Below are 11394 nucleotides of genomic sequence, written 5' to 3' on the forward strand. Positions count from 1 at the left end.
ACTTTACCGTTCGCGGGGTGGCGCCAGGTGGTCCCCGGAGGGGCGGGAGAGGGCAGGAGGGGCGAGGACGAGGACCCAGGTCTTCGGGGCGGGGACGTTTCGGCTTCGCTGGCCGCAGCGCTGGCGCCAAAACCGGACTCCGCCCACTTCCTCGCTCTGGGGGGTGGGTATCTCCCCGTGCTGGGAGGTGGGTGGTGAAGAAAGCGAGGCCGGGGCGGGATCGGGAACTAGGGAGGGGGGTGCCCTTCGGCCCCCGAGACCGGACCCCGAAGATACTGACCAGGGCTAGGTTGGCGGAGCGCGCAGTGGAGTTGGTTGACTAGAAGTGGCTTTGGGGTGTACCCGGAAGGGGCCGAGTCAGCCGTCGGCTCCGGGGGAAGGGATGGGGGAAGGAAGAGGGCTGTGGGGGAGGCTACACCGGTTTTTCCCGGGGGGCGGAAGGCCAGACGGGAGCACTATCAGAGGCTTTGCGGAGGGAGTGGACCTTCCGGGCTGGGGATGAAGCTCCGCCCGATAGCTGTAGTTTCCAATGGCGCGACCGTTTCTCACCTGCCCTGCGCTCAGGCGGGGGGGCTGGGACCCAGTTCCAGAGAGGGAACTGCGCCGACGCGAGCCTCCCGCAATTCACTGAGCCGGTTTACGCAAGTGACGTCCAGCGCTCCCCTGGGCGGCAGGGAGGGCGGAGGACGCGGTCGGCGTAAGGCGGGCGTGGAGGGTTCCCGCCATTGGCGGCAGTTAGGGCGTTTACGCAACGCCCTGACGTAAAGACGCGTTGGTGGGAGGGAAGGTTCTAGAAAAGCGGCGGCCGCGGCTGGAGCGGCATTTAGCAGCGGCGCCGGCTACGCGTGCGGACGTGCCTCTAGCCTTGTTGTTTCTCCAGCGGCGGCAGTTCTCACTACAGCGCCAGGACGAGTCCGGTTCGCGTGCGACCGCGGAGATCTCTCTCATCTCGCTCGGCTGCGGGAAATCGGGCTGAAGCGACTGAGTCCGCGATGGAGGTAACGGGTTTGAAATCAATGAGTTCTTGGAAAGGGCATGGCGAGGCCGTTGGCGCCTTTGTGGAAGTCGGCCCCCCCCCCCCCTCCCGTCTCGTGGGAGAGCGGCCGTGGAACTGGGCCACTTCAGAAGCGGTTGGTCTCTGGACATTGTCGCAGAGGGGTCGTCCTTCGCGGAGGCCTGTTTGTGCAGCGCTTTCCCCACCCTTCAGCCTCCCGGCGCCATTTCCCTGGGCTGGGGGTGGGGGATGGGGATCTCCCCACATGGCGGACGCAGCCCCGCTTTAGTGAAAGCGGGGCGTGGAGGCGGGAGTCGCTCCGGCCCTGTTAGCACAGGCTGGCGTGTGGGCCCCGGCGTCCCCGCGAGCGAGCGCTTGGCCGGGCCTGGGGCCCTCCGGAGCGAGACTGCGGCGCCTCCCCTCCCCCTCCCCCTCTCCCGGGAACCGGATTTGGCGGCCGCCATTTTCATTCCTCTCCTTCGTCGCCGCGTTTTTCTTTTTAACCGTCTGAATGCTGCTGCTTGGACTCCCTTACCCAAGAATAGAAGTGGGCAACTATTTTCCTCTTCCCCCGGGCTGGTTTCCTGCGGTTTGGAGGCGGATGCCGCGTGTATCGGGAGCGTGGACCTGGTCAGGTCCTGCGCACCTCATCGGAGGCGCGCTCCCTTCCTCTCGATGAAATGGCGCCATTGCGTTCAGAGCCACAGCGGAGGGCGCGGGGGGGGGGGGGGCCGCTCGCCCCGCTGAGGAGCCTCGCGGTAAAGCGTTGAGCCCAGCGTTAAGGCGACCCAAAGTACAAAGGAAACATTTCGTTTTGCAGTGCTTATTTCTCTGGGTAACGGTTTTTTTTTTCCTGGTTTGCGGGGACTAAAAAGCCAGTTTTGCATCCAACTTTACAATTAGAAATAAAACCAAAATTAGGACCCATCAGATTAGTACCCATTATGGGTAGGTGTGGGGAAGGTTATAGTTGGGGGCGTCTTCATTTTTGAAAACTTTTGTTTTCCTGAAGGACTCCCTTTGAGTTGTATTTTTCGTAGTCCTAAAAAATATTTTTATCTGTAAATTTATTCTTTACTGGTGAAGACCATGCATTCTTATAAGTAAGAGGAAGTGAAACAGAAACGCTTATTATCCTTAAGGCTTTTTTAAAAGCACGGCTCAATCCTGCAATGCGTGTATTGCTGTAGATAGGTTTTTGGCTGGGCCGTTATGTATTTGAACTTTGTCACTTGCTTTTTTCATTTATGTTTGCAATCATGGTTGATCATTACATTGATAAGTATAAGGTCTAAAGCGAATGGGGGGGGGTGTCTACCTGGGCATTTTCTTTGACCTTATGCTCCCTTGTAAAATAAATTTGTAATCGATAGTGGACATCGGGTAAGTTTGGAGAAAACTGAGGTAAGTAACAAGCTTTTGCTTTTGTTAGTGATTTGAAAAAATTGTATATGCACTTTTTAAATCAGTAACTTACTTGGGGTTTAAAACACCTATTTTTCTGACAATACAGTGTTTTAGTAAGTAAAATTAGTTAAGAATTAATATATCAATATTTGAAGTAATCGTTTTAATATATTGACATTTAAATGTATTAGGAGTTAGTTTGATAATTTGTTAATCTTTAATTTTTTTTTCAGATTCCTGAAAGCAGTTAACTGAGTAAAAAAATGTCTGGCTTGCTTTATCAGTGTATTTTTTGTTAATGGGAAGAATGTCATGCGCGCAGGGAGAAGCCTGAATGTAACTGGGTTGAGAGTTGTAATGCTATTTGGGAATAAACTTTCCTGTTGTATCGAAAGTCACATTAATTTGATCTTTTAGTTTATATTGCACATTCATGGCAGTTGGTCATGGACAGCAGACCTAATTTTTTTAAAAAAATCTACCTGAAAACCAAATGATTTCCAATCCATACTTGTTAGCTACAAATTCAGGACTGATAAAGCAGCATTATTTGCTTGCTGGTGTGTGGGGATTAAGAGATTTCATCCTAGGTTTTTATCCTTTTTGCTTGTAAAATTAGAAAAGCGTATGTTGTATAGCTTGTCAGATGTCCAATAATTTCAATACGCTTGAGCTTTCTGTGTTTTTTCCCCCCAGTGGTAGTAGTCACAGTGCTCATTTAAATATTTTTGTTGAAATTTTTGAAAAGTGAAATGATTACAGTGAATGAATTTTACTGACTTAATGGTTGTTAGCCCTGTATTCATTCAGCTTGTTTCTGAATTGTCAATTTAAGTACCAGAAATCGGAGTGCCCAGGAAATCATGGTTATTACTTTTTAAGATATAAACAATCTTTAGTTGGTCATAAAAATCAGTCCGTGTTGGTCAGAGTGAATTTTAAGGATATTTTGCTATATATATTGAACATAAAATTTTTAACCCAACCAAAAGTAGTTGGTAAGTGGAGAAAGGATTTTTTTATTGCGATACATTAGAATCTCCACCAGAGGGAGCAAATGAAAGGAAACAAAGCAGACACTTAAAACTAAATCCTAAATGGTAAACTATGGGTTGTGTAAAGAACCAACTATTTTTATATTTAAAATATTTAAACTGAGTATTTAATGTTAAATTTTGTTCTAGGATATAGGGTTGAATGCAAATTCTGATGTTTTAACTCTTCAATGACCAGGGAATAAATTTGCTCCTTTCTCTTCAGAAAGTATTTTTTTAAGCTAAGTGATACTGAATTTATATGAATTAATGTCGAGTAAGTTTAAATGAAGCATATGACTTTGAAACGTGTAGTACAGCTGACGAAATTTTTTGGTGTAACACAACTAATATACAGTTTAACATATGGTTAAAATTTGATGTAAGTTTTTTTTTTCCCTCCAGAAAACTTTAGAAACTGTTCCTTTGGAGAGGAAAAAGGTACTCTGCCAGCAGGTCACCTTATATTTAAGAATTTAAATTCCTGCATACAAAGAGAAAATGTAAATAAAAATTGAAATGGTGTTTTCCTTTGCAGAGAGAAAAGGAACAGTTCCGTAAACTCTTTATTGGTGGCTTGAGCTTTGAAACCACAGAAGAAAGTTTGAGGAACTACTATGAGCAATGGGGGAAACTTACAGACTGTGTGGTACGTTAAATACATAAAAGTGCCTTTACATATTCGTCCTTCAACTGTTGGGCTGATTTGTTTAAAACACTGAGTTGAATCCTGGAGAAAATAACAAATCTAGGTTCTTAATTTAAAAATGCTATTAATTGAACAGATAACTAGATCAAATGCTAGTTTCCCTTTGGTCTTAAAGGTAATGAGAGATCCTGCAAGCAAAAGATCAAGAGGATTTGGTTTTGTAACTTTTTCATCCATGGCTGAGGTTGATGCCGCCATGGCTGCAAGACCTCATTCAATTGATGGACGAGTGGTTGAGCCAAAACGTGCTGTTGCAAGAGAGGTGAGCATAGCATAACTTCGTGCAATAAATGTGAAGAAAATTTTGTCCGACTGAAGATAAAATGTAAATTTTGAAAGAACTTAGTTCTTTTTATTTAGCTCAGTTTAAGCTATGGTGGTTTCCCGAGGATGAGTTTCTTATTCATAAGCTGTTGCGTTACCTGGTATTTTACCATAGGATAGAAACAATTTATGGTACCCAGAGATGTTTCAATCATATTTGGTTTCTGTGGTCATGATTTGACTCACCCCCCCTCCCCCTACCTACTACTACAGGAATCTGGAAAGCCAGGGGCTCATGTAACTGTGAAGAAGCTGTTTGTTGGTGGGATTAAAGAAGATACTGAGGAACATCATCTTAGAGATTACTTTGAAGAATATGGAAAAATTGATACCATTGAGATAATTACTGATAGGCAGTCTGGAAAGAAGAGAGGCTTTGGATTTGTTACTTTTGATGACCATGATCCTGTGGATAAGATTGTGTGTAAGTGTATAAGCACTAGATGTATGCCCCTTTCATAGATTAAGTTTTGGGTATGTTAATACCTACATCTTTATTAAAAGGCAAACTTTAAAGTGATTTATAAGATAATTTATAGAATGCTGATTTATTGAAGTCTAAATTTTCCCTTCCAGTGCAGAAATACCATACCATCAATGGTCACAATGCAGAAGTAAGAAAGGCTTTGTCTAGACAAGAAATGCAGGAAGTTCAAAGTTCTAGAAGTGGAAGAGGAGGTACCTTTTAATTCTATTTTTTTTTTTCTTTTAAAGATTACTTTGTGTAAAGGCTTTTTACTAATTAGGGCACTTATTGTAGGCAACTTTGGTTTTGGAGACTCTCGAGGTGGTGGTGGAAATTTTGGGCCAGGACCAGGAAGTAACTTTAGAGGAGGATCTGGTAAGTTTTAAGTTTTAAATATGCTTGATTGGGAAACTTTGACTAGAATCATGAAGTCAGCTTAATTTTAAGATGGTATTCTTAACTTTTTATAAGTAGATGGAATATTCTGATTTGGCTAGGTAAGATAAGAGGTAAATCTTAAAGCTAATAAAGGACAATCAGCCCTAGCCGGTTTTGCTCAGTGGATAGAGCATTGGCCTGAGGACTGAATGGTCCCAGGTTCCATTCTGGTCAAGGGCACTTGCCTATGTTGTGGTCTTGATCCCCAGTAGGAGGCCTGCAGGAGGCAGCCAATCAATTCTCATCATTGATGTTTCCCTCTCCCTCTCTGAAATCAATAAAAAAAATTTTTAAAAAGACAGTCAATTACAGAAATCCTTTTTGTGGTCTTTAAGAACATTTAAAATGTCTTTACAACCACCTTATAAAACTACCAAATAACCCTGAATAGTGAGTGAAAATACCATAGAAACTTTACCTATCTTTGTTAAATTTTTTTTTATTTAGACTTAAAGTAATTATCTGAATAAAATAATGTGGACCCCATTCAATGTCATTCCTGTGTAAATAAATGGAATCTCTTAAATCAAGGTTTGCCAAGTCCAAGCCCTCAAATTAGGCAGCTATCTTGACTGAGTGTTAATGAATTACACTTCGTTGTGTTTATTTTGAAGGATAAAGTACTAATACTAATGTTCAGCATAAAGGGAGATGGTTCCTAATCATCCGTAGGTAGTAATAGAGAATATGGAGGAAAGGAAGATAAGAAACTGAATAGTGTATATTTATCATAATTTATTTTTCCCCTAACAGATGGCTATGGAAGTGGTCGTGGATTTGGGGATGGCTATAATGGGTATGGAGGAGGACCTGGAGGTCAGTTTCTTTGATTTATGGGGCTTAAAATATTCAATCATGCTGTATGTTTGTCCAGTTTAATACATACATGAGCTTTTTCTGTGCCTTACATTTTACCTTTGATGAAGAGCTTTTAAGTGATAGTGGTTTTAGTCATTTGGCTTTTCCTTTAAAATTCACACCTTAGAAAAGAGTATACTTGTGGTATAGGATGCAAGATCATTTGGGTGAATTTTAAATGAGAATTTAAAGATGCCATACTGTTTCTCAAGCAAAAGAATTGGACATAGGTGTGATAGTTTGTTTCCCTGAAAAAAAGTATAGGGCATTAGATAGGACCATTGGGTTGCTTTAATCCTTAATTATGATCAATCCCCCAGGATAACTTCCCAAATGTCACCAAAGGAACATTTCTAAAATACACAAGGGTGCTCTTGGGTTCAGCTAAGGTTATGAGCCACGGTTACATATCAAGTGATAATATTAGATGTTTTGTTGGAATACAGAAATGGTTGATACCTGCTGGCAAATTCCTAGTAAAGACATTTCAACATGAGCTAGCAAAAGACCGATTTTGTCACAAACTATACGTAACTAAATTACATCTACATGTTTCCAACTTTGCTTTGAAATCCAAATTAATTGCCCGTCAGTTTGCTAACATTTCTACTCAGGTGAAGGGTGTAGTGAGCATATTATTAGGAAACAAATCTGAGTTGGGAACTTTGAATCTTTTGGACCACTTAAGGGGATGGGGTGGCTCTTGTTTTATTAGCTTACACCTCATCTACCCTCAGAAACATTAACACAAAATACAAGGTATCTTAAAGAGAACCATTAATACCTTCAATTTCAGGGAAGAGAAGAGACACTAATAGGTATTTGTCTCTAATGGTTTTATCTAGTTGGTTGTGGGTTTGTACTCCCCACCCCCAGATTTTAACACGGATACTTTGTTCTGCCCTTGAGGCTATTCTAGAAGAGATTTCATAGAACAAATATATTACAAAAAATAAGTTTTGGAAATCTGGAAATGGGTTTGATAAGACAGTTCAAATGGCATTGAAAATATTAAGTAATTACTTAAAGGCTTATTTTATAATAGGTGGCAATTTTGGAGGTAGCCCTGGTTATGGAGGAGGAAGAGGAGGATATGGTGGTGGAGGACCTGGATATGGCAACCAGGGTGGGGGCTACGGAGGTGGTTATGACAACTATGGAGGAGGTAATAAATTCACCTGCAACCTTTATGTGGGAATTTGGAGTGGAATTAATGACTTTTAATGACATTTCTTTCAATTCAATGTTGTCAATAGTTGCCTTAAAATTGTAGAATTGTAGATAGGTGTTTTGCATTTATTCTGATTTGCTTTTTTGGGAGATTAGTTGTAAATACTTGGCATGTATCACTGTTTAATGTTTGATTGTTAAATCTGAGGGTCATTATGCAAAACTTGAATTTAAACTTTTTTTTACAGGAAATTACGGAAGTGGAAATTACAATGATTTTGGAAATTATAACCAGCAACCATCTAACTATGGTCCAATGAAGAGTGGAAATTTTGGTGGTAGCAGGAACATGGGGGGACCATATGGTGGAGGTAATTTATTACATTCTTTAAGTCATTTTGTGGGGTTAAAGGAAAAGATTAGTCTTTGACATGATTTGAATGGGAAAGATAACATGCTCATGGTTTATAGCAGGGTTGGGGAACCTTTTTTCTGCCAAGAGCCATTAGGATATTTATAATGTTTGAGGGCAATACAAAATTATCAACTTAAAAAAAGTAGCCCACTATATTTGGTCAAACATTTAGTTTACTCCCCTAATGCCTTGCAGGGCCAGACCAAATGATTTTGAGGCTTGGAAGTTCCCCACTCCTGGTTTTACAAAGTCACTGAGCTTCCCAGAAATAATTCAATTGTAACTTTAGCTTGGATTTGGTGTGATGGATGGATGGTTAGGATGTTAAGTGGCGTAAAATACAGGGTGAGGCAAAAGGAGGTTTACAATTCATAGGGGAAATAATACAATAATTATTACAAGAATAAATACTGTTTAGTGTACTCACAACTGTAACCCTACTTGTATCCCACCCTGTATTTACAATTTGGGAAAGTAGGTTAGATATTTTGTGTGGGGGTTGTTTTTTCCCCCTTGACTGATTATATGAGAGCCAAATAAAATTGCCAAGCACATAGCAAAGTGTTACACATTTGTATGAGTTGTCTCTTTAAATATTAATCACAAATCTCTATTCATTTTTATGTAGTAGGACCAAATAGATTTCTTATGCCTCTCAGTATTTTTTTTAAATATACTTTCCTTACTGGCTCCAAATGATAACTCTCTAAGAGAGTAGGTTCAGTAATTTCTGGATAATTTATCTCCAAATAATTAAGATAATTAGAAACAATGGGTCATGATCTGTTTTAAAGCCCATATATAGATAAAAGGTAGGATTAATAATTATGCTGATTTTGGGAAATGAAGTAAGTTTGCTTTGTCCTATTCTAGGAAACTATGGTCCTGGAGGAAGTGGAGGAAGTGGGGGCTATGGAGGGAGAAGCCGATATTGAGCTTCTTCCTATTTGCCATGGGTAAGTAGCTTTTGAGTTTTACATTATTACTGTCTTGGGGAGACCTAGCTGTCAGGAGTAAAAGCTTTTTAGGATCATGTTATCTTTCCTTAAAACCTGGTTAGATGGATAATTTCATAACCTATTTTTTTTTTACTCTTTACTTCTGTTGAAACAGGCTTCACTGTATAAATAGGAGAGGATGAGAGCCCAGAGGTAACAGAACAGCTTCAGGTTATCGAATAACAATGTTAAGGAAACTCTTATCTCAGTCATGCATAAGTATGCAGTGATATGGCAGAAGACACCAGAGCAGATGCAGAGAGCCATTTTGTGAATGGATTGGATTATTTAATAACATTACCTTACTGTGGAGGAAGGATTGTAAAAAAATGCCTTTGAGACAGTTTCTTAGCTTTTTAATTGTTGTTTATTTCTAGTGGTCTTTGTAAGAGTGTAGAAGCATTCCTTCTTTGATAATGTTAAATTTGTAAGTTTCAGGTGACATGTGAAACCTTTTTTAAGATTTTTCTCAAAGTTTTGAAAAGCTATTAGCCAGGATCATGGTGTAATAAGACATAACGTTTTTCCTTTAAAAAATTTAAGTGCGTGTGTAGAGTTAAGAAGCTGTTGTACATTTATGATTTAATAAAATAATTCTAAAGGAAATTGTGTAATTATAGACTTTTTATTTTAAATAAGTTAAGGAGTGGGTAGTATAACTAAGGTCCATTGCAAAGCTGTTGTTATATTTGTGTAAGAAATGCTGGTCAGATATAAGTGTGTTGTCTGCAATTCATCAGGATTAAATTATCTAGATAACTTAAGGGATATCTCTGCAAGGAGAAACACCTTTTTAGATCTTTTAGATGCTGCTTCTTCAATGCAAGGAAAGGAAATAACCCCAGCGAGGTACTCTTCAGGGATACAGGTCTAGTACAAGAAAACTCTTGGCGGCTACTAAGTTCAGCCAGTCTTAAAAAATTGTGCTGTTTCTACAAAGCTTTTAACTACAGTAGTTTATAAGGATGCCAACGAAAGCTGAGGGTGTAGAGCAAATAGTTCTAAGCTTCAGTTAAACTTCTTTAGGTAAGATCTTATTTACTTTTCCTTTCTTAATTTTCCTCCCCAAAAGATAAACTAATACTCTTCAATGGTCTTTCAGTATAGTGGTTCTTAGTAGTTTAACATAGCTATAAATTGAGTTTAACAATTTATAAACTCAAGAGAATAATTTCATAAACCCTGTCTTCCAGTCTGTCAGTTACTTAAATTATTTTGGTTGTGTTCCCCCCCTTCCCCCTTTCTTTCTTTCCCATCCCCCTCTCCCTCTATGAAGATTCAGGTGCTTAACATATCATTTTTTTCCCTGCTGGAATTTTAGCATTGATATGAACCATGGACAAGTATATTCTGCTGCCACAAAGACTGTAAAGTGCTTCATTTCAACAGCTGAGGCAAGCCAAGTGATTAATAAAGCTTTTCTTGGTTCCTTCAGTGGTGTTGGTAGTAAAATGGTAGGTAAAAGTTAGGCTGCAAGCTCAATAAACCATGAAATTTCCCATCATTAACACCCATGTGTATTCACATTTCTTGGATCAAGCATTTTGAGAACTGGGGTTTTTATTAAAAATACATTTTATTTTACTTGATATGGTTCTAGTTTTACATGCTTATCAGGATTAGGCTAAGGAGATAGGTAGGGCTAAATGGCTGAATCAGATTTCAGATAATAGATTATATTTACAGTGTCTTGACTACAATATAAATCCTGTATGTATTTAGCACTAAATACTGGGGTATGAATGTGGTAATTCTTTCCCAATTCCCTTATCTTATAGGAGAGAGATATGTTCGCTGCTGAAATTCATTTCTTAAATGTCATCAGAGTTTGATTGCCTGGCTTTATTGCCTTTTCAGGAAAGTGATAATCAGGGCATATTCTGCTGTATGCACCAGTGAGTCGTCTTTGATCCTAAGACCACCACAGAAGTTATTTAGGTTCTTTGGACAAACGTGATAAACTTCTTCAGATACTTTTTTTTTCCTTTGGCAGGAAGGTGTCTTGCTGCAGGTAACTAATGAAGAAGTGGTCAACCACAGAGTCTTCAAGAAATAAGAAATTCTGTACCATCTGAAAGTAGTTGTTGGTGCCTTCATTTTAAAAAGCACTCTTTTTAAACATTAAAGGGAAATGTTTTCTGATAAAATACAAACTTCATTTAGTATAGGTTCTTAATATAAAACCATTACAAGTTGAGCATTGTTTGTAAAAATAACATCAAATCAGCCAGAGAGATAAATGTATCATGTTTTAAATTAGGTTTTGTGAGTAGACAGATTAAAGTTCTATTTTAAATATAAAGTTTATAAAATAAATACTTTTGTATCCAAATTCTTGGTGTAATGTTTACACATAAAATGTGTGAATCTTGTTCTATAAACATTCAGTTGTCTAAAGAATTGCCATCCCTTAGATTTTTAAAGCAGTTTCACAAAACTGTACATATTGCCCTTTTTTTCAATTTTAATAGACATGAGAAAACCATTGTGGACATTATTGGCTGTCCCTAATAAAATGCCATTCTTTTATACACTATATTCAGCGTTGGAATGCTGCTATAGTTTTCTGGCTTTAACGTGT

At 39.6% G+C, this 11394-nt stretch overlaps 1 protein-coding gene and 1 pseudogene across 9 annotated transcripts in view; both read left to right on the plus strand.

Moving 5' to 3' along the window:
• The window catches only part of LOC307108684 (ferritin light chain-like), a 732105-nt pseudogene that overhangs the window by 25700 nt on the left and 695011 nt on the right, over positions 1–11394 (plus strand). The gene's annotated exons all lie outside the window — the stretch shown is intronic.
• Positions 495–11349, plus strand: HNRNPA2B1 (heterogeneous nuclear ribonucleoprotein A2/B1). Of its 8 annotated transcripts, none has more exons than XR_013814321.1 (13): positions 497–998; positions 3841–3876; positions 3974–4084; positions 4260–4406; positions 4682–4892; positions 5045–5146; positions 5229–5309; positions 6126–6188; positions 7276–7395; positions 7649–7771; positions 8689–8771; positions 10135–10267; positions 10807–11349. XR_013814321.1 is itself a non-coding variant. In XM_079786581.1 (12 exons), the coding sequence occupies exons 1-11, from the start codon at positions 993–995 to the stop codon at positions 8748–8750; spliced, it is 1062 nt and encodes a 353-aa protein (XP_079642707.1). In that variant the 5' UTR covers positions 497–992; the 3' UTR covers positions 8751–8771; positions 10807–11349. The 8 variants fall into 8 exon arrangements, 6 of the variants coding, with proteins under 6 accessions (XP_079642709.1, XP_079642707.1, XP_079642706.1 ...); XR_013814322.1 differs by having other exon boundaries at positions 10135–10207; XM_079786581.1 differs by lacking the exon at positions 10135–10267.

The sequence above is a fragment of the Cnephaeus nilssonii genome, assembly GCF_951640355.1.
Source record: "Cnephaeus nilssonii genome assembly, chromosome: 12".
NCBI classification, from domain to species: domain Eukaryota; kingdom Metazoa; phylum Chordata; class Mammalia; order Chiroptera; family Vespertilionidae; genus Cnephaeus; species Cnephaeus nilssonii.

Coding starts and splice junctions, on each gene's coding strand:
- HNRNPA2B1 (XM_079786581.1), top strand. Junction 4,407..4,681: donor AACGTGCTGTTGCAAGAGAG/GTGAGCATAGCA, acceptor CTACTACTACAG/GAATCTGGAAAGCCAGGGGC. Junction 5,147..5,228: donor TTCTAGAAGTGGAAGAGGAG/GTACCTTTTAAT, acceptor CACTTATTGTAG/GCAACTTTGGTTTTGGAGAC.